Consider the following 21118-nt stretch of genomic DNA (forward strand, 5'->3'; position numbering starts at 1 on the left):
AAGGAAACATTAATTTAGACTATATAAAAACCTGTCAGAAAAGGACAATAAGTGAGTGAGTGAGTGAGTGAAATTTATCGTCACATCGGCAGTATTTCAGCCATATCGCGACGAAACAGTTATAATAATTACATTTTGATTTAATAAAAAGCTGTCAAAGATAGACAGTAAGATAACTAGAATATCACAGTTTCAATTGTAAAACTAGTTGTGAACAGTTAAAACAATACATTTATAATCAACAATACAATAAAAAATGGGCCATAGATCACCAGCAACCAAAGTAGGGACTAGGGACCGAGGGGACTTACATTACTTCTGCTACCTGCAAGGCTCCCCAGCAGGATTTAGCAAAGGACAATAAAATTACTAGACTTATCACAAATATCAATTATTAAAACTAGTACGTTACCATAAAAAGTTATTACAAAACAGAACAAAACATTGTACAAACGGGCTATAGATCGCAAGTAATTGAAGGTAGATCACCATACAAGGGACCATGGGGACTTATAGTACCTTTGCTACCTGCATGGACCCCAGCAGGATTTACATCATACCTTTAGCCACTGGCGATTGTATGCAAGTTTAGCCGTCAATTAAAATTAACGGATATACAACGATTAAAATCGTGGTATTCTGAAATTTACTTTGAACGAAGTGGATCTTACGTACCCTCTCAGGGGGACAATAATTTTACAGTACTTTAACCCCCATCAAGGATACTGCCACAATCAATCTCAGTTGCTAATTTAATCTACCAATTTTAAAACATTCATATTTAATCACACGTATCAATCAAAATTTTTCAATCAACTCTATTTCTTTAAAAAAAGAATAATTAAACGAGAATCAATACTATTAAAAAGATCCTTTATGGATAATACTTTGAAAATATTTATCCCTTGTGATGGCAAAATCAGTACAGTCAAGCAGGACATGCTTGACTGATTCTCTCATCACAAGGGATACAAAATGGAGGATCCCCAGCTTTCAATAAATATCCATTTGTATACCTACTATTTGTCCGTTGTATATCATATATGGGATTACTTTTAAAAATGTGAAGTTTTTAATTTGACTCAGTATATTTATACCTACTTGAGTGTCCCACTTCTTTTGCATCAGATCTCGGAACAATCTGTAAATATAGATCTGTAAGTATTGTAGGTATTTCGTAACTGATTATACTCTTGCTGATATATTAGTTGATATGTTTCTGGTTTCTTTAGTTTTGTTAATTCAAGATCTACCTGTGGCTTAACGAGTTGCCACGGGGATGATAACAGTAATTTGGTGGGAAATATGTCAGTAAGTTCAATTTTTGTAGCAGAAATTTCAGGTTTTATTCTTATGCCAAGGGGCGGAGTAAGGGATTGTCTCTTATAATGGAGATCCTGATACAGAGGATTAAAAACACAATGAAACACAATGATACGCTGAATTAGACGGACTGGAAAAAAGTTTAGTAATGTATTGTAAGGATAGTTTTAAGCGACGACTCATCGGCCTCAACATATGAGCTATTGATAGAAGTTCTGAAGGCAACAAGCCAAAGCCTCAGACCTTGATGGTGGATACTATCTAAAATTGTTAAATGACTTTTACAGCCCCCACCATAGATGATGGAGCCATAATCTAGTTTACAGCGAATGAGTGCTCTGTAAAGATGGAGGAGCGTTTTCTGATCCCCTCCTTTAAATTCGAAACGACTTTCAGCAAATCTAGGGCCTTCATGCATCTATTTTTTAGATATTTGATGTGAGGTAAAAAGGTCATATGGCTGTCAAAAATTGAACCCAAAATCTTTGCCTCTTTGACAACTGACAACCTTAATAGAATTGCCATCCAAAACTAATTCTGGGTCTCTATGAGGTTTATATTTTCTACAAAAGTGAATACAATTTGTTTTGGATTTTGAAAATTTAAAACCGTTTTCCATTGATGTATTTTTTATTTAGACACAATTGTAGTTGTCATTCAATAGTATGCATATTTTTACCACGACAACATACGTTAAAATCATCCACAAAAAGTGATCCATCAATTGAATCATTTAGGCTATTAATTTTGATACTAAACAATGTGACAGACAAAATACTGCCTTGTGGGACACCCTGATCTTGATTATAATGATCAGACAGGGTAGATCCCACGCGGACTTGAAATTGCCTGTCAGTTAAAAACCCGGATATAAATTGAGGTCAAACGGCCTCGCAATCCAAAGTCATGTAAATCTTTTAAAATACCGTCATATGCTTTTCTAGATCGAAAAGATAGACACTGCGTGTTGCTTGTTTATTATTGCATTCTTAACGAATGCTTCCAATCGAACTAAATGGTCAATGGTACTACGATTTTTACGAAAACCACACTGAATATTTGTTATCAAATTATTAGTTTCTAAGTACCATGTTAATCTATACTAGCCACATTAAGTAACTGTGCACGGAGAAAATATAGATATAAGGGCACACCGTCCATATATGAAATATAGGTTTGAACACAGCAATTATTGGAGACATTCAAACGCTCATGCACGTGCCATGCGATATGACGACATTGATGGGGGCCTATGGACGTGCAATGTGTTACTGCACGTGCATCCTGTGCAGCTGTACATAGCATGTGCAACTCACAATTCGCTGTCACTTTGGAAAGCATGATCTGTGGTCATTCAAAAAATCAAAACTTCTCAGGCGCAGACACAAGCATATCACAAGCAAATCATGCCAAGATTGACAGCTGCACAGCGCAATGTAGCCATTGGAATGATCCGAGCGGGAATGAGGCAACAACATGTGGCAACACATTTCCAATGCCATCGTAACACGATATCGGCATTGGTGAGGCGTTATCAGAACACAAATAACGTTGCCGACCACCCACGTTCAGGACGTCCCCGAGTAACGACGCCAAGACAGGACAGATGGATTCGAGTTACACATCTCCGACACATGTTCCAAACGGCAGTAACGACGTCCCAGACAATTCCTGGACTGCGCCGTATCCATCCCAACACTGTCAGGAATCGTTTACGTCAGTACGGGATTCGACCACGACGCCCTGCCATACGTCCCATCCTGACACACCGTCATCGAGTCAACCGTCGAAGATGGTGTCGAAATCATGTTCGCCAACCTCGAATATGGTGGCGAAATGTTGTCTTTACAGAAGAATCGATGTTCAACATTTCCCACAGTGACGGGCGACAACGTGTCTACCGGCGTTTGGGAGAACGTTATGCACGCAACTGTATTGTGGAGAGGAATCGTTTTGGAGGTGGCTTTGGTGGTTGGTCAGGGCAATCTCACCGGTGTTGGCTACAGAGATCAGATTCTGAGGCCTGTGGTCATTCCATTCCTGCAACGTCATGGCCCGTGATTGACATTTCAACAGGACAACGCTCGTCCTCACACGGCTAGGGTCGCAATGGATTTCCCTCACCATAACAATGTGATGTTACTGCCATGGCCTGCAATTTCTCCAGATCTCTCCCCAATAGAGCATGTGTGGGATGAAATGGAGCGCCGTCTGCGTCGTCTTCCACATCCTCAAGATAACGTCCGTGACTTGGCACAGGATTTGAGGAGGATATGGCAGGCCATTCCCCAGGCCTTCCATGCCCATTTGGTGGACTCCATGCGTCGCCGATGCACTGCTGTGATTCACGCACAGGGTGGTCATACCCGTTATTAACTTTGTGACTTTGTCGTATGACCCCCTACTCCATTTTGATCTTCTGACGTCATCGTAACAGATGTTGTTCAGGTCCCGTTGACATTTTGTTATGGTCCGATCATTCAGCTGCTACAGCGTCTGCATCATTTTGTTCTTGCTGTGTTGTATTTCAATCAAGAATATATTTTCTCCGTGCACAGTTTCATTATGTGGCTAGTATATTATTGACCATGGTTTTGCAAACGCAGCTAGTCAATGAAATGGGTCCATAATTTGAGGGCTCGGTATGATCCCGTCCAGGTTTTGGTATGGGAACAACTATGGCTTCACGCCATGATGAGGGAAATATACCAGACGTCCAAATTTCATCAGATATTAGCAGAAGAGTTTCCAAACAAGGTTCTGGTAAATGTTTCAGGAGTTGGTAATGTATGTTACCAGCTCCTGTTGTGGTATCAGGAGCTTTCCAAGGGCAGTGTGTAGCTCATAAATAGAGAAGATTTCATTGTAGTCTTCGCCATTATCTGATTGAAAATTTATGTTTTTCTTTTCTTGCTGCTTTTGGTAATTTTGAAATTTAGTTACATAGTTATTCGAGGAAGAATGTTTAGCCAAAGTTTCCCCAGTTTATTAGCAATAACTGAGCTATCAGTCAGTAATTCATCTCCCTTTTTAAGATGGTAGATGCTGGATTTTGAACCCTTACCTTTGATCTTTTGGATCATGTTCCATACTTTGGACATTGGCGTTCGGGAATTTATTTTTGAAACATAGTTCTGCCCTGATCAGCGTTTATTTTGTTTGAAAGTGCGCAGTGCTTTAGCATTTCAAACTTTAAATTTGTTCAAATTATGTACCATAGGATGGCGACGGAAATAATGCTCTGCCTTTTTCCTTGCCTTCCTAGCTAGTTTGCAGTCATTATTAAAACATGGTTTTCGTATGTGAGGATTCGCAGATTTTGATTAGTTCATCAGAGAACAATTGAACAGGGTCAGGAACATCAAGAAATAAATGAGGTTTTAATTTGTTTGAAGACAGTATTTCAAACAAGGCCAGTTTGCTTTAGTAAAGTTCCATCTTGATGCAGGAGGTACATCAGAAGGAGTAATAGGTTTAAATATAGTTGGAAAATGGTCACTTCCACAGAGGTCATCGTGGACTGACCATTCAAACTCATTCAATAAAGGTGAGTCTGAAATCGATAAATCTATAGAAGAGTAAGTACCTGCACCTAGATGTAAATATGTGTTCGAACCATCGTTATATATGCATAAATCGTTATTAAAAATAAAATCTTCTAGGATCTTTCCTTTGTGATTTGTATGTGTACTGCCCCAAAGAGGATTGTGTCCATTTAAACCGTCCATAATGACACAGGGCTTGGGAAGTTGGTCATACAAATCCTGAAGGTCAGCCTGTCTAAGAGAATACGATGGAGGAATGTAAACAGAGCACAAAGTTAGCACAACCTGCAATGTAACTCGGACAGCAACAGCTTGAAGTGGGTTATTAAGATGGACAGGGCTATGAAGAATACCCTGCCTCACTAAGACAGAGGAGCCTCAAGTTGCTTTTGCACCGGGAGGAGAAAAGAAATGATAGGAATCATGTTGTCTGATGTCAATTTGATCGGAATTTTTTAAGTAAGTTTCTTGTATGCATAATGCCGATGGTTTATAATCCTGAAGTATTAATTGTAAATCATTGAATTTAGTCCGTAGCCCTCTGCAATTCCATCGGATAATACTAGTAGAAGAGCTCACAGTGGCTTAACTGGTGATCTTGAACGGGAAGGGAGTCTACTCCCAAAGACTGGCACAGTGGGAGTGACTTCTATCTCTAGAGGTTCGAATGGATAGAGAAGGCATCTCCAAGAGTTGGAGGGCCTTTGCCCTTTTCAGTTTCTTTTTTTTTTGGGTAAGATGGGCATCGCCCTGAAGACTTGATTCTGAGGTATTGTCAGAAGTTGGAGATACTGGTATTGCATCCGTTTGTGAAGCTGAACTTGAAAGTGTAGAAACCTTTTTGGAAACGGAAGTGGTGTCCTCGATAATGATCTGATCATCCGTCACCCAGGAGATTGATGTTTGGCACCCTGTGGAAACGGTAGCAGCTTTGTTAACAACAGGCAGAGAAGACACTACAGCTGAATATGATTTGGCAGATGGAGTTTGAGTTTGCACTACTTTCTTCGCATCAAGGTAGGAGATATTATTGGTGCATTTCTATTTTAGAATTTAAGTCTCAAACTGAAATACAGGGCAAGATTTGGAAGAGGCCATGTGAACTCCATGACAGTTGAAACACATAAGAGACTCAGACAAGCACTGAGAACTCTCATGATTTCCACTGCAACGGCAACACACCACCGTTTTGCTATGGCAGGATCTGGCCCCATGGCCAAACTTTTGACATTTATAACATCGGAGTGGGTTTGGTACGTATACCTCCACTCAGATCTTGAAGTAGCCAGCTTTAATTGACTTTGGGCTTGTAGGTGTTGAAAATGTAAAAAGATAAGTATGAGTGTTGGTGACAGTTCCATCATCTCTTTTCCTGGTGAAACGCTTTACACCAGTGGCACCTTGCTGCTGTAGTTCAAACACTATCTCATTCTCAGTCATATCAGAGAGACAGTGAGCACGATCTCTGACTATACCTCGACTTGAATTGAGTGACCTGTGCGCAGAGAAAACAACCTTAACATTGAACAAACTGCTTTAGATCCAGCAGGTTGACTGATTGCTGCCTCCGTGCACATTCTATAAGTAGTGATCCGTTACGAAGACGCGTAACATTTTTCACTTCCCCATAAGCGCATTTGAAGCCCATGGAGATAGCGAAAGGATTCAGTTTCAATGGATTTCCATCATCTGACGAAATTACAATAAATCTCGGCCAAGAAGCTTCAGGAGCTATATCTTTTAGAGAAGGTTCTTCATCCAATGAAGCACAATCTACATGCCTACGTTTATTGGCTTTACTGGAACCAGGAGGGTTAGTGTGAAACATGGTGTATACAGGATAAATTCAGCATCCCTGGTCCCCACCCGCCATCGAGTGTCAACAAGAACGGTGCCGCAGTGGAAGCCAGGCTGCAACACCAGGGCTACAGGGGTGTTATACTCCAGAAATAAAGACATGAATAGCTGTCATTAATAAAAGGAGGAATGTCAGGCTGGTTCTGCCCATGGCATTTTCCTATAAAAACACTGAATTCAGCGGTCCGTATCACCAGATTGTCCCATGAGCCACCGCCTTCTGGCATAGGACTCTAGGCAAAATTTTATTTGACATATTGAAGGTCATCCTACATTCCGATCAAAACCTGTGTGATAAGATATGTCTAAATTATCAAGTATACCATGCACAGGGCATGACGTGACCAGCCGATTGATAGAATCGGGCCAATTCTACCACCTGTCTAGGTGAAGTAAGGGTCAAAGTGGTGTGTTGGGCAAAAGGAACACTGTTCCTGGCTCCAGTGCCCTCAACCACCAGAATCCCATCCTCCACCGACACAGGGGTACAACCCATGGCAAACAGGTTGCCCAATTGTGTCACCTCATACGACAAGCAATAGGGTGCTGTGGACAAATTCTACCCCGAGTCCACACGGGGGAAGAGCTATTAGCGTTACCCAGCACTCACCACGGGGAGGTTGCTCTTCATGAGTGCCCCTGAAAGGAGAGATATTATCTAAATCAATATTGGCAGCTGTTATGTGGGGTTTAATTCGTATGCCTAGTGACGGGACCAGCTTAGGCTTACTATGAAAAGGTTCTTCATAAAGGGGTTGAAATATACAGTTTTATGCAGGGTTTAACAGGTTTGAACGCAATTTTGTAATGTATTGAAGTGATAATTTGATACGCCGTTGTTTCAACAATGGTTCATCAGCTTCTATATATAGGCTGTCAACAGGAGATGTTCGAAATGCACCAAGACAGAGTCGTAGGCCCTGATGGTGAATCGAATCTAACTTTTGTAAATTGCTCTTACAGGCTCCATCATAAACGATGGAGCCATAATCTAATTTAGAGCGAATCAGAGACCTATACAAGTGGAAGAGGGTTTGCTGATCACCTCCCCACTTTGTATTAGCAACTACTTTCAACAAATCTAGAGCCTTCAGGCATTTAGTTTTTAGATAATTAATATGTGGCTTAAAAGTCAAATGATGATCGAAAATGAGGCCCAGGAACTTGGCCTCTTCAACAACCTTGATAGGAGTGCCATGTAAAAATAGCTCTAGATCTTTATGATGCTTGTATTTCCTACAGAAATGAATACAATTGGTCTTAGCTTTGGAAAACTTAAAACCATTTTCGTGACACCATTTTTCGATTTTGTTGAGACATAGCTGCAACTGTCTCTCGATTGTACGCATATTTTTGCCACGACATGAAATATTAAAATCGTCCAAAAAATCATTTAAAACCTTTGACAGAGTATCAATCTTTATGCTTAACAGAGTTACAGACAGACAGGCAGGCAGACATGTTAAATCTGAGTGAACGGTCTGTTTTACTATATCTGCCAGTTTCTAAAGCTAATCTAAAATTTGAACATCTGAATTTAGTAAAATCAATTCTTAAATGGGTAGGGAGTGGACATGACAAGTACCTTTCAACATTTAACATGGATTTAAAATGCTTATAAAGATCACATTTTAGAGAAGAGTTTACAGAAGCACTCCAGAATTGCTGTAAATTATCTTTGAGCCTTTGCTTAAAATGGAAAATAAAAGCTTGAGAGTCACCCACCTCTTGATTGAGCCATACAAAACCAAACCCAAATTGGAATAAAATATTTCTAACTTAAGTCGACCAAGTTACCCGCCCAACATCATCTAAAGATTTAAGAATTTAATAGCGTTGAGAAGGTAATCTGTGGGTTTGAAGATGTAAGAGCCTGCACCAATATTTAATTACTTTAGTCATGTAAGTGAGTTGTAAAGGAAACCTCCAACATTCCCCTAAAACCATATTTGAGCAGGTTGATTTGTTTACTTTTAGATAATGCTTACAAGAGGCGATTTGGACAGATTCGATTTTTTTACAATGGCAAGTACCCCAAATTTCAGAGCCATAGGTTAAGATGGGGTGGCCATAGAGTCAAAAACCAGATCTGTACAAGTAATATTACCAATTTTCCTTTGAAAAGAATAAATGTCTTAAATTGCTTTGGTGGCTTGGGATGCTAGAGTAGTTTGTGCCTTACTCCATACAAGCTTAGGTGTAAACATTAAGCCAAGATATCTAGATCTATAACTTGAAACAGTTTCAATAGAAACTGCGAAGATGGCCACCTAGCCTAAATACAATTACTTTTGTTTTCTTTAAGTTAATTTGCATGCCTGTTTTATTACAAAATATTTCCAGAGCAATAATTTTCTTTTGAAGCTGGGCACAACTATCTGAGAGAGCAGAATCATCATCAGCAAAAATAAGAGCACATAAGGTATCTATATCAGGAGAAATATGTATACCTTTACCACCTAATTCCTCAATTACAGTGGACAAATTATTAATAAAAATTAAGAACATTTGTGGGCTTAAGACACAACCTCGGCGAGTACCTACATTACATGGAAACACCAGCTGAAGGGATTGTGTAAATCCTGCTTGGGAGCCGTGCAAGTAGCAGAAGTACTGTAAGTCCCTACGGTCCCCAGTTAGGTGGCCCAACTTTGGTTGCTGGCGATCTCTAGCCCTGTTTTATAATGTATTGTTGAATAATAGGTTATTCTTTTAATTGTTCTAAACTAATTTTACTTATAAACTGTGATATGCTAGTTGTTATACTGTCCGTGGATGACAGGTGTTTTATTTTAATGTCAGTATTATAGATGTTCTCGTCACGATATGGCTGAAATATTGCCGATGTGACGTAAAGCTTTAACTCACTCACTCACTGACATACATAATTCAACCCTGACAGGGAGCCATCTGGCAACAACACCTGTGTCGAAATGAAACAGGCGTGCACTTCGAGGTGAACAAGTTTATGTTGATAGGGGGGTTTTGGCTACATGTGAGTGAGTGAGTGAGTGAGTGAGTGAGTGAGTGAGTGAGTGAGTGAGTGAGTGAGTGAGTTAAATTTTAAGTCACATCGGCAATATTTCAGCCATATCGTGACTATCAATAGTTAAACATAATACTTGTATTTGGCTACATGTATTTTGCTGAAGTATGAAGTAATACAAAGATGGAACAGTAGAAGAAATTATCTATGTCGGTATAGCGGTGAAGGTGCTGAACTGAAATAGAGGTCTTAAATATCAACCGAAATCATCATTTAATTCTCAAACGAGTTTAAGCTAGTTTTCTGAATACCATTCTGTAACATCGATTGTATGAAATATATCTTTTTGTGGTGCTTTCAGGTTTCAAGTGTGATATGCTACTACCATTTACATATATATAAATGTTGAAATATAGGACCTTGTCAAAAGTATTTCTAATTTACGCTCTTCAATCTCAAAGGGTTGTTTGGACAATGAATATGCATGAATTTCGCAAAATGTCCTGTGCGAGACGATACACGTGTCGTTATATAAGTAGTCCGCTTCGGTGGGCGTGGCTTAATTTCTTACATTCATTGGGAAATGAATGCAATAACACCAATTCAGCTAATCAGAATGCAGGAATTTCAATGAAAACAAGGAAAATTTAATTATTGCAGAATGTATGCCAGCAGTCAGTCCAGGTATCATAAATCAACAGGCCATGTTAACAGTGTAATGTATGTAACACGTTAGCAAGTGACAGAAATTATTCTTATTTTGCAATGCTTTTTCAAGACTGCAACAGTATATTGTGATTTGGAGAAAATAAACTGAACAATCTTACCTTTTTGTGTTTTGAAATCACTTGCGAATCATGGTTCCAAAATGGGCACCAGACTGGATATGTTCGTCTCTATTGTCGGTCACAGGTTCAAACATGTAGGGGTTAAATCGTACTTCTTGCTAAGAAATCACCAATTCAGATTCGGAAAACCGTTCACATCCCATGACAACTCGAAATGTATTGTAACTGTCAGAGGTCGACGTATCGGCAAGTTTTCATCGACTTGAACTCACGATATCGCAGAAAAGGAAAGTACAGTGTACAAACTACCATTATGTAAATGGGGATAGAAGAATTTCTGAGGGCTAAAAAGGGAGAAGAATAGGTTGGCTTTGTTAAGACAGTCCCAACCGTACCTGCAAGCTGGACATTCCAGATGTCATCTCTTGTTTTTCGCAATTTTTTACCGGTTTGTTGAAACTATAACTTCAATATTCGTGTAATTGCATCTCTGTAATGCACAACTCTACAATCGTTTTAGTCATTTTAAACTTTTAAAATATACACTCACAAAATGTTATTGTATCCGCCCTTACAGTTATGTGGCTTTGTTTTTGTTGTGGGCAGAGGTGTTGTAAGTAGTAGCAGTGTGATTGATGTGCTTGTAAAATCGAATGTTGCTCGTGAACAGCTGATAACTTAGAGTCACCTCCCTTAGTTGTAGTTGTTTAAAGTCGTTAATCCACTTTACCTTACCGGGACTGACTTGTTTGTTTAGACCCGTGACGATTCCGGGTTAGAATAGGTCTTCAGCAACCCATGATTGCCCTAAAAGGTGACTATGCTTGTCGTTAAAGGCGACTAACGGGATCGGGTGGTCAGGCTCGCTGACTTGGTTGATGCATGTCATTGATCCCAATTGCGTGGATTGATGCTCATGATATTAATCACTGGATTGACTGGTCCAGATTTGATTACTTACAGACAGCCGTCATATAGCTGGAATATTGTTGAGTGCGGCGTTAAACAACAAACCAACCAACCAACCAACTTGTTTGTTTAAGATGTTCCAGATTTTTTGTGGCTGGCTGTTTCTATATATTAGTGTGAGACTAGGGCGAGTTGAGGCTTTCTACAACCTGACTTGTTGGGTGCGGATGGGATAAGTGTTAATTCCAAACTAAACAGCAAACCAACCACAGGAGACATCTGTTTATTCTTCTCTTGCTTCACATACACTCACGCAGGACAACCTGTCACGCCTGACAGCACATGTTCACACCTTATCACAACACGAGATTTGCACATTCGGACATGCCCATGGCCAGTAGGACTAGTCCAGCAGACAATGAAATCACAGTCTCTATATTTTATCTTCATTTTTTTTCAAATGACATCAACAATACATATCTGAAATCGCCGCCAATTCTGCCTGCTTCCATCACATTCCTTGATTCGAGATCGGCACATGTTCCTCAAACATGACATTCAACTGTGACAAACACTGTACATTCGTGAGTGCACTGACTGTCAATATAGGGCATATTACATATTGCAGTATTTATCCATAGTATTGCCGTTTATGATTGTAAATCCCGTGTGTATCAATAGAATGTGTTCCTTGATCTAGTGTTTATTTTTACAGATTCACAAATATTCTTCACATACAGGTTTCTGGGTTGCCCTTCACGTATCAACTTTGGAATCAACTCTTAACGGTGCATACGAAAGTGTGATGCATCTACCCCAAACCTATTATGATATATGTAACTGCACACATGTCTCAGTCTCAATATGGTCGTTTAAAGTTTGATGTCAGAGCAGAAATACGCAACCAAGTTGGGATTGTTGCTTGGATACATGTGACCGGGTACAAATGAGCAAGGTTGTCCTCAGAGACTAGGAAGATTCTCTATTAACTACATTGGAGGGTTGTCACAGGGCTGTGTCATGGGCCGTTTTGAGACGTGAGGTTTGTTAATATTACTGTATACAACTTTGTTACAATGTTTGGTGTATGGTTAGTTTACACAGAATGAATAATCATTAGAGTTAAGGTAGAATTATATATAAGCTATTTTTTTGTAAGGAAAAAAATATACATGTTAATTGGTAGCAGTAGTTGTGTTTAGGTAGGCATATATTACCATATGTTGAGTTATGTGTACAAAATGGTGAAATGATCACATATTCCTGACATGAAGCGTCAATGTATTGTGTTGAGAAACACTGAGGTTGTGTTATCTGTTACAGCTATATATGAAGTTATATGGTAGAGACACATCCAGTGTCATCCAGTACTTGTGTGCTGGATTGAAATTTATATACCGAGGGACAGTTTAGAGTCCAGTGCGGCTTCCGGGAAGAGCATGGCGCCAGTGTTGCTGCATATGTGTTAAAAGAGACTATTTCCTATTATCAAGATAGACACTCAAATATATATGTTGCCTTTCTGGATAACGAAAAGGCCTTCGACAGGATATGGCATGAGGGGCTGCTGCTGAAACTATACAATCTTGGTGTGAAAGGCCGTGCATGGCACATTATCCGTCAATCTTACCAAGAAGCAAGTGCTTGTGTTAAATACAATGGGAGGACAAGTGATTTGTTCAATGTTCAACAAGGAGTAGGACAAGGTCGCGTGCTCTCAGCATGGATGTTTCTAGTCTATATTAATGACCTGATATCTCAGCTTGATAATCTACAATGTGGACTAATTGTCGGTAAGGAGCACATCCCAACGGTAGTACTGGCTGATGACACTACTGTCGTGAGTACGAGTGTACATGGACTGAATATGTCTCTTGATACTATCCACCAGTAGGCTCGGCGCTGGAGACTGACATATAACGCCAATAAGAGCTGTGTCTTGTCTTTTTGCAATAACAGAAGACATTGTAATAGACCTGTGTTCAGAATTGGAGATGTGGCAATGAAGATCCAAAGCAGTACGATTTATGCCGGCTCTCTGATACACACGGAAAAAGCAAGTAAACGAACTACTAGGGCTTGTGCTAAGGCGCGACAGACAATCAACTCCTTAAGAAATGTTGGTCTTAGAGCTGGAGGATTGAGCCCAGTATCTTCATCGATTATCTGGCAAAGAGTGATCTTCCCCACTGCCTTCTATGCATGTGAGCTCTGGCCTAATATCAACAACCGTGAGATCAGTGAGATGGAAACCCTACAGCGTTACTTTGCACGACGAGTCCAAAACCTTCACAGGAGATCCTCTACAGCTGCTACAACCCAGGTTCTAGGATTGTGGTCAATGCTGGGCAAGGTGGAGAAAATGAAGCTTCTCTTTCTGGGACGACTCTGTAGAGCAGCAGGCACAACCATTGTGAAGCCGATTTTCTATCTCAGACTATCCCAGTACGTCACCACTCTCTCACACAGTGCCAGATCCATAACACATGATCTACTTAATGTGGCTCAAAAGTATGGATTCTCAGGCGTCTTAGATAAACTAATCAACTCTGGGGAATTTCCATCTAAGAGTGTATGGAAAAGCATGGTACAACGAGCTATTAGTGAGTCTGAAAATATGAATTGGAGAAATACTTTGCAACAACGTCCAGACATGCATAGGTTTAGTGCTATCCACACCCGCCTTGCCCCACATCGTCTCTGGTCTCTGTGTGTATGGTATGATATTGCTTCCCCCCCTGTATATGCTCTTGTAAAGCTCGGCTTATTACCTGTAACGTCTGGACTGTGTCTTATCTGTAACTGTGAATGTGATGACATTGTTAAGCACCAATTGCTTTACTGTGATGGCCTAATGAGAAATGTGCTTAGTGAGTCTCTATTTGACAATGTTAGCCTTGAAACATATCTCAGACTTGAAGACACGTCTAGTGATGCCGTCAAGATTCTGACATACCTCGGTGCTATTACAGATGTGGTCCAGGACATGACACTTGACAGCTGGGCAACATTCATGAGTATCGTGGCTAAACATGTCAGCTCATGGAACTTAACATCCATATTGTATTTGTGAAGCTGTGTCACACATCATGTAAATATTTTTTCACGCATCACTTCATTACTGCTTACCCAGCTCAATCTGTTGTATTTACATGTATTTTGTCATTGCCGTTGTCAAATAATGTAATGTAATTGTATGTACTACTCTCCAAATCATTGGGGGAAATAAAGAGTATTCATTCATTCATTCATTATGGTAGAGACACATCCAGTGTCATCCAGTACTTGTGTGCTGGATTGAAATTTATATACCGAGGGACAGTTTAGACGACGAAGAAGCCGTTCATCACAAAAAGAGACTAATATGAGTATGTTACCATATGTTCAGTTATGTGTACAAATTGATGAAATGATCACATTCCTGATGTAGCAGGACGTGGAGTCATCCCACAGATGATATCCTTACCTTGTCAGCTTGCTGACGGGGTTAACCCTTTTGGGTATGTGGACAAGGCGTCCGACCTCTGATCAGAAGGTTCGTGGTTCGAATCCCATCACGGGACTCGGAAATTTTATGGCCTCTACATTGGCGCCCAACATGGGGCTGATCACGTTCATATTATATTTGAGCACAATAAGCCTCAGTACCCAACTATGCGGCCAGGGACGTGCCTTCTGTTGACGGGGGAGTATGTAGCAGGACGTGGAGTCATCCCACAGATGACATCCTTACCTTGTCAGCTTGCTGACGGGCCGGGGTTAACCTCTTTGGTCATGTGGACAAGGCGTCCGACCTCTCATCCTAAGGTTCGTGGTTCGAATCCCATCACGGGACTCGGAAATTTTATAGCCGGTACACTGACATGAAGGGTAAATGCATTGTGATGTGGAAATGTGGGTAATTACAAGTTAAACACTGAGGTAATGTGATCTGCTACAGCCATGTCTATAGTTATCTGGTAGAGACAGTCATCCAACCGTTAGCGTGATTGATTTTCCTACCAGGTGGGGTGGTTTTACAAGCCGTTCACCAGCATTAAGGCCCAGTATTATTTAATGCAGCTACTCATCAACAGGATAGTAGAGTCATATCCCTGGAATCCGTGACCACATATAACTATGTACATTAAAATTCATACCAAGATCATTACAATCGGTTTATCATTTCTAAAGGTATGACAATACTACACCCAACTGGTAAAGAAACGCATAACTCAAAGACACGCAAAATTAATGTTAAATACTTTAGCACGATCAATTTTGGTCGTTACTAATAGATTTGTTAAATTCAACATTTTAGCTTTAATCACCTACACAAAATATCTTTCTAGCTCATATAATTTCCAAGATATAACCCTTCAAACTTATCCGGCATGTGCGTTTCTTTTGTAGTTGAGTATACCTTATATCCTACATTGTTGCTGACCATTTTGAATAGTGAGATGAATATGATCCCAAGGATATAGTTAACCATTCCAATAGTTTTATCATGTTAAAATTAGTTAGATAAGACACCTCATTTGTTCTTGTAGCCCATCTAGTATTCGAGATATGATATTTTCTGTTTTTCAAGATGACAGCCGGCAGCCATCTTGGAATTCAAGGTCAGAATTTCTTCTAATGTAAAAAATAACAATTCCAAAGGATTTATCACGTTAAAATTAGTGGAATTAGACACCTTAAATGTGCCTGTGGCTGATATTCTTCCATAGATATACTATTTCATGATATTTTGCGTTCTGGCAGAGTTAGCCGTCATTTTCAAGAGGGTCATGGGGGCTAATTTTTTAGTTAAACATGTCAGTTAAACAAATCCATCATTAAAAAAAGGTAGGAATAAAGTGGTCACGGATTCCAGGGATATGACTCTACTAGGAGGTCAGATGTCGCTACTAAGTATTTCCTATACGTTGTTGTGAATCTATGAGTTTGCGAGAGGTGACTGGGGATAGTGTAGGTAAGAAATCCACGGTCCACAAAAAGTACATAATAGTGTATGTCCATATAAATCATACTTCATGATTATGTACATTTTTTTCTCAAAACACAAGCGTGATCAAAATCTGAAATTTTCTGTGGTATATCACCTGTCGTTATACACCAAGAAGCAGTGAACGTTATAAGTCATGTCTGGGCTGAATGAGGGTTAATATAACCGTGGATGCAGTATCATTCCTGCACTGAGAAAAAGTCAGTTGTGCAGTTTGTTTAAGTGTGTGGGTGGACACCCATGGGTCAGCCATTATTACGAACCAAGCCTCTAAATGGTTAAACTGTTGTTAAACAAAGTCTTTGGACAACACTGCCTAATCACAACACTATACATTTGATAATATGGGTCAGGTTTTATTATGTTCAAATAGTGCAATACATTATAATTTTCAATTGTGTCAACTGTAATTGATTTTAATGGAAAATAATGGAAAAATATCCTTTCAACATTTTCTCACACCATATTGTTGTTCAGTATTACATGTTATAAGCATGAAACTGCCTCATAAATGACTCGCTTAATGCCAAACACTGAAGATGTATGTCCATCTAGTGGTACAAAGGACGTCGAGGAAGGGAAATATATTTCGGTATGGAAATGCATCATATGGTGGATAATTCGCAGGCAGATAAGGAGTACAACCGCTCAAGGGTTTGGGGTACTCGCATTTTAGTGTACATTTTATGAACTGTAAACATATTTGTTAGAGGAACTTTGTCAACAATCTCCATCATTGCTTTGTTTTCTGAGATGATAAACATATCAACAATTTTCTTTGGATGTAAGAGTTGCAAGATTCCTTTCAATAGTGCCAATGCAATGTTGTCACTATCAGCATATAAAGGTGCAATCTCATTGGAGTATTCTGTCACACCCAAACATCCATATCCTACTACACCCCCGGCATGTGATCGAGCAATAAGAATATATTTTGCATGGCTGATGATCCAGTTTTTGAAGAAGTAATTCCTCTCGCTTTCACATACATTCTCGTCGTACGCCTTCAACTCAGTAAACATGGAGCCTTCGAAGGGGACAATGCTGATATCCGGACTCGCTTCTGCATCAGGAATTGCCCCCAGTAGGACTTCCGCTGCCCCACGGTTTTGGTGTACGTCATAGTAGAAAGTGAAGCCATGGGTATCGTAAAGGTTAACGAAAGTAGCTGATATGACGATGTTGGCGTCACCCACGACTTTGAGTGATTGAAGGTTCACATCACGTCCGATTCCTTTGCGTCTGAGGTCTTTCCTTACGAGATAGATGCCACCGGCTACTGTCTTCTCGTTATAAAACGCCAAGGCTCGACAAGCTGTTATAAAGCACAGGGCATAGATATAAAAACATATATAATAATGATGTAAAGTAAAACGTCTTTATGTATAACCTACATGTAGATTATTTGTAAGCAAGCAATGTTTTTCATAAGAGTCGACGAAATGGATCTTGTTGTCAGACTCTGTCAATTATCATCCATCATCGTATTCTGATTGCGTTGGTGACTGATGAGAATATCAATCACTGGTGTGTCTGCTACATACTTGATTATTTACAGGACGCTTCGACATAGCTGAACCACAGCGAAGAAGTGTCACTTTATATCTGATATGAGTGTAGCTTCTTTTCATGTGTTACCAATAGACCACAGAGGCAGTCCCAGCTCAAAAGGTACACGAGTAATGACACACTGAACAATGATTGATCCATCATTCTTAACCAATTAACCAACTCTATAATATACCAGATGGTCTTCGCTCATGTAATTGTGTATATTATCTGATATGGCTTCATGTTAATTAGGGGGGCACGGGTCGCCAAGTCGTCTAGGGCGCCGCGATTCGCTGTGCAGAGTTGCGTCCCTTAGGCACGCCAGAATACTATGATTGTTGGTTCGAATCCCGGATTGCCCTGATTATGTTTCTAGGTTTGTCAGCACAATACCTGTGCTTGTGGGTTTCACCGAAGTGATAAACGTCTGAGACCTGCATGACTTAGGGCTTTCCTCCCACATTAAGCTGACACGTCGTGATATGACTGGAATACTGTTAAAAGCGGCGTTAAATCGAACTCTCATGTTAATTAGTGGGGCGAACATTGTGAATATATCAGGGGGAAGGTATGAATCTGTAACTACTCGCCTGAAACAGGTCTGACATCAAGGCTGTGATTGTATTATGCTAGATGATGATGATTGAATTTACATCACTCACTATATTATATATAACCCTTATATCCTTATATCATATTCCAAAACTATATTCAGGTTAACGATAGTGGTATGTAATATCACTGCAATTCACTTAAACAACCAGGTGTGCCTTGGCCTACTGACAAGGTTCACCTCCTCGAGCCTGTCAGTCAATGACATATACATGCGACTAAATATGCAACGTCGGTAGTTACACACTCTAGCGAACCTGTCTGTAGACAGTATAGTGTTGGAGATCCGCCTGTATCAAAACTAATTTGTTAAATCGCCCTGTCAAACTCCTAACAGTAATCTGTCCACAGTTCTGGTTAAGTCAAATGGTGCTACGCTAACATTTAGTGTAGTACCCACATTAAACTGAATCTTAACTGACATGCAATAGTAGTACAAATATCATGTGAGTTCATATGAAATATTCTAAGCTATGGCAGGGAATGGCTCCAGGATATCATAATCCTAGAACGGACATATTATACAGTGAGTAATCGAGGTTGACCTCCGCTTGAGCATTTGTTTTCTGCACAAATATTTACAGTGAATGTCCAGGTCCAAATTCAATATAGTCATGATAACAATGGCGACTATAAAAGTCACATAACGGCCATAAGGAACATCGCATTACATAATTCAAAAGAACCTGAAGTCATTATTCATATATATGTACCAGTACTATGTAGCTGGCAAAACTCTGTAGCTAGTTAATCGTATACACACCACCTGCACAGCCAATAAATGCACTGCAGTCGTAAAAAGACAATTAGTTTATATTCTCACTATGTATAACATACCATTCTTCACAAAAAACCTTATTGCAATACCAAACACGACCTTGTGTGAGCAATTGGAACATAAGTTGTTGGTTTTGCTGTCTGCTCATTTAGCGCTTGTCAATTTCTGTGTTTGTCCGGATTGTGAAGCATGATGAATGAAACTTAAATTTACGCTGCAATTGAAAAAGTTCACAATTCATATTTCAAATATTTTCTAGGTGTTGGTAATCCTTGATGAGACAGGCCGTAGTAATATTTTTGTAGCCAGCCAATTAAGGGTAAATAAGTATTGGATTGAATTACTTAGAATGCTGCCTGATAAATACACATATCAGTTTTACATTATGTTAAAGGTACTTGATGATAATGGTAAAAATAATTGGGTTTCAGATGGGAGAAATAAATTATTTGTTAGTGGCTTTTCATATGTACAGATTTCCCAAGATCCACAATTATTTTCAAATTCATTTAAGCAAAGACTAAAGGATATATTTTGTCAACAGTGACACCAAAATATTTCTGAATCACTCTATCTTAGCAATTACAGCAAAGTAAAATCATTGTTACAAACTGAAAGATATTTAACTTGTTCAAATGATAAAAGTTTTATAGGAGCTTATTGTAAACTTAGAAGTTCATTACACAATTTTTATGTAAATGTTTGTCGCAGGTCCAAAGACGGTGAAATTGTGAACTCTATTTGTACAAACTGTTCATCCGGAGAAGTAGAGGATGAATACCCTATTTCAATTATGTGTGAAACGTATTCCCATTTAAAGTATAAATTTCTCCAAATGTTGCAAGGTATTTTTAAAGACCGTCAGTTAATGATAACTCTGCTAAACTCCGAAAATCTTGATATGATATGATCCATTCTGATTCTGTATTCTTAAAACATGTCTTTACAATGAAGAATGTGTAACCAGATTTAAAATCTAACCATGTACATAACGTGACAAATGTTAAAATCCAACCTGCATTGTACTATTGGCCTTGATGCCTAAATTACTGAATAAACTGTTTCTCTGTCTGTCTGTTAAAGCAGCCTGGTAGCATATGTTTACCACACACGCGCTTTACGCTCAGTCACCTGCTCACCCACAGAAGATCCAAACCAATCATACACCTACCATCTCACACACCTGCGTACGCACTCGTTCACCCAAACAAGAACCCATCCATCCACCCGGACATCTACGCTGATTTGTAGATATAGGTGGACCAGCAATGCCATTCATGCCATGAAGTTAAAACAACCTTACCGAGTATTTCACCCGAGTCGGATTCAGCTACAAACCAAGCCCTTGAATCCATATCAAACATGCAGTACATGAAGCTTATTGGAATGTCCCACTTCTCCATGTCTGTCAAGTTTTTCATGGCGGCTACATCAGCTCGAGTTGCCTTCCTCACAGAGTACTTCGGAACAACAGTAGCCATGTCGGAGTTGAAAGGAGACCGGAAAGGCTGGGTTATCGACAGAGATCACTGTAACGTGTTCACCACGAAAGGCGACCAATAAAGCTTTGATGTCTGTGCAGCGGCTGTGTGTCACAGTGAAGTTTAATGTCATTTGATACATACGCTTTGTGAAGGAGATTTAATGGAAAGTCAACATCCTACGTTGTTGCTGTTTGTTGTTTAACGCCGCACTAAGCAATATTCCAACTTTATGACGGCGGTCTGTAAATAATCGAGTCTGGACCAGACAATTCAGTGATTGACATCATGAGCATCG

At 39.6% G+C, this 21118-nt stretch overlaps 1 protein-coding gene across 1 annotated transcript; it reads right to left on the reverse strand.

Annotated features, from left to right (window-relative positions):
* Positions 1-17003: 17003 nt before the first annotated feature.
* Positions 17004-20820, reverse strand: LOC139470020 (uncharacterized). Its single transcript, XM_071252311.1, has 2 exons — positions 20643-20820; positions 17004-17713 (listed from the first exon to the last, which is right to left on the reverse strand). Exons 1-2 carry the CDS (start codon positions 20818-20820, stop codon positions 17004-17006), a joined length of 888 nt encoding a protein of 295 aa, XP_071108412.1.
* Positions 20821-21118: the final 298 nt, after the last annotated feature.

The sequence above is a fragment of the Haliotis cracherodii genome, unplaced genomic scaffold (assembly GCF_022045235.1).
Source record: "Haliotis cracherodii isolate W230 unplaced genomic scaffold, xgHalCrac1.p SCAF_20, whole genome shotgun sequence".
Classification (NCBI taxonomy): domain Eukaryota; kingdom Metazoa; phylum Mollusca; class Gastropoda; order Lepetellida; family Haliotidae; genus Haliotis; species Haliotis cracherodii.

Bases quoted from the DNA above. Each gene is read 5' to 3' on its own strand.
- LOC139470020 (XM_071252311.1), bottom strand. From the start codon at position 20,820: ATGGCTACTGTTGTTCCGAAGTACTCTGTGAGGAAGGCAACTCGAGCT. The intron at 17,714-20,642 runs GTAAGGTTGTTT...GCTTTATAACAG, and splicing joins CGACTCGGGTGAAATACTCG to CTTGTCGAGCCTTGGCGTTT.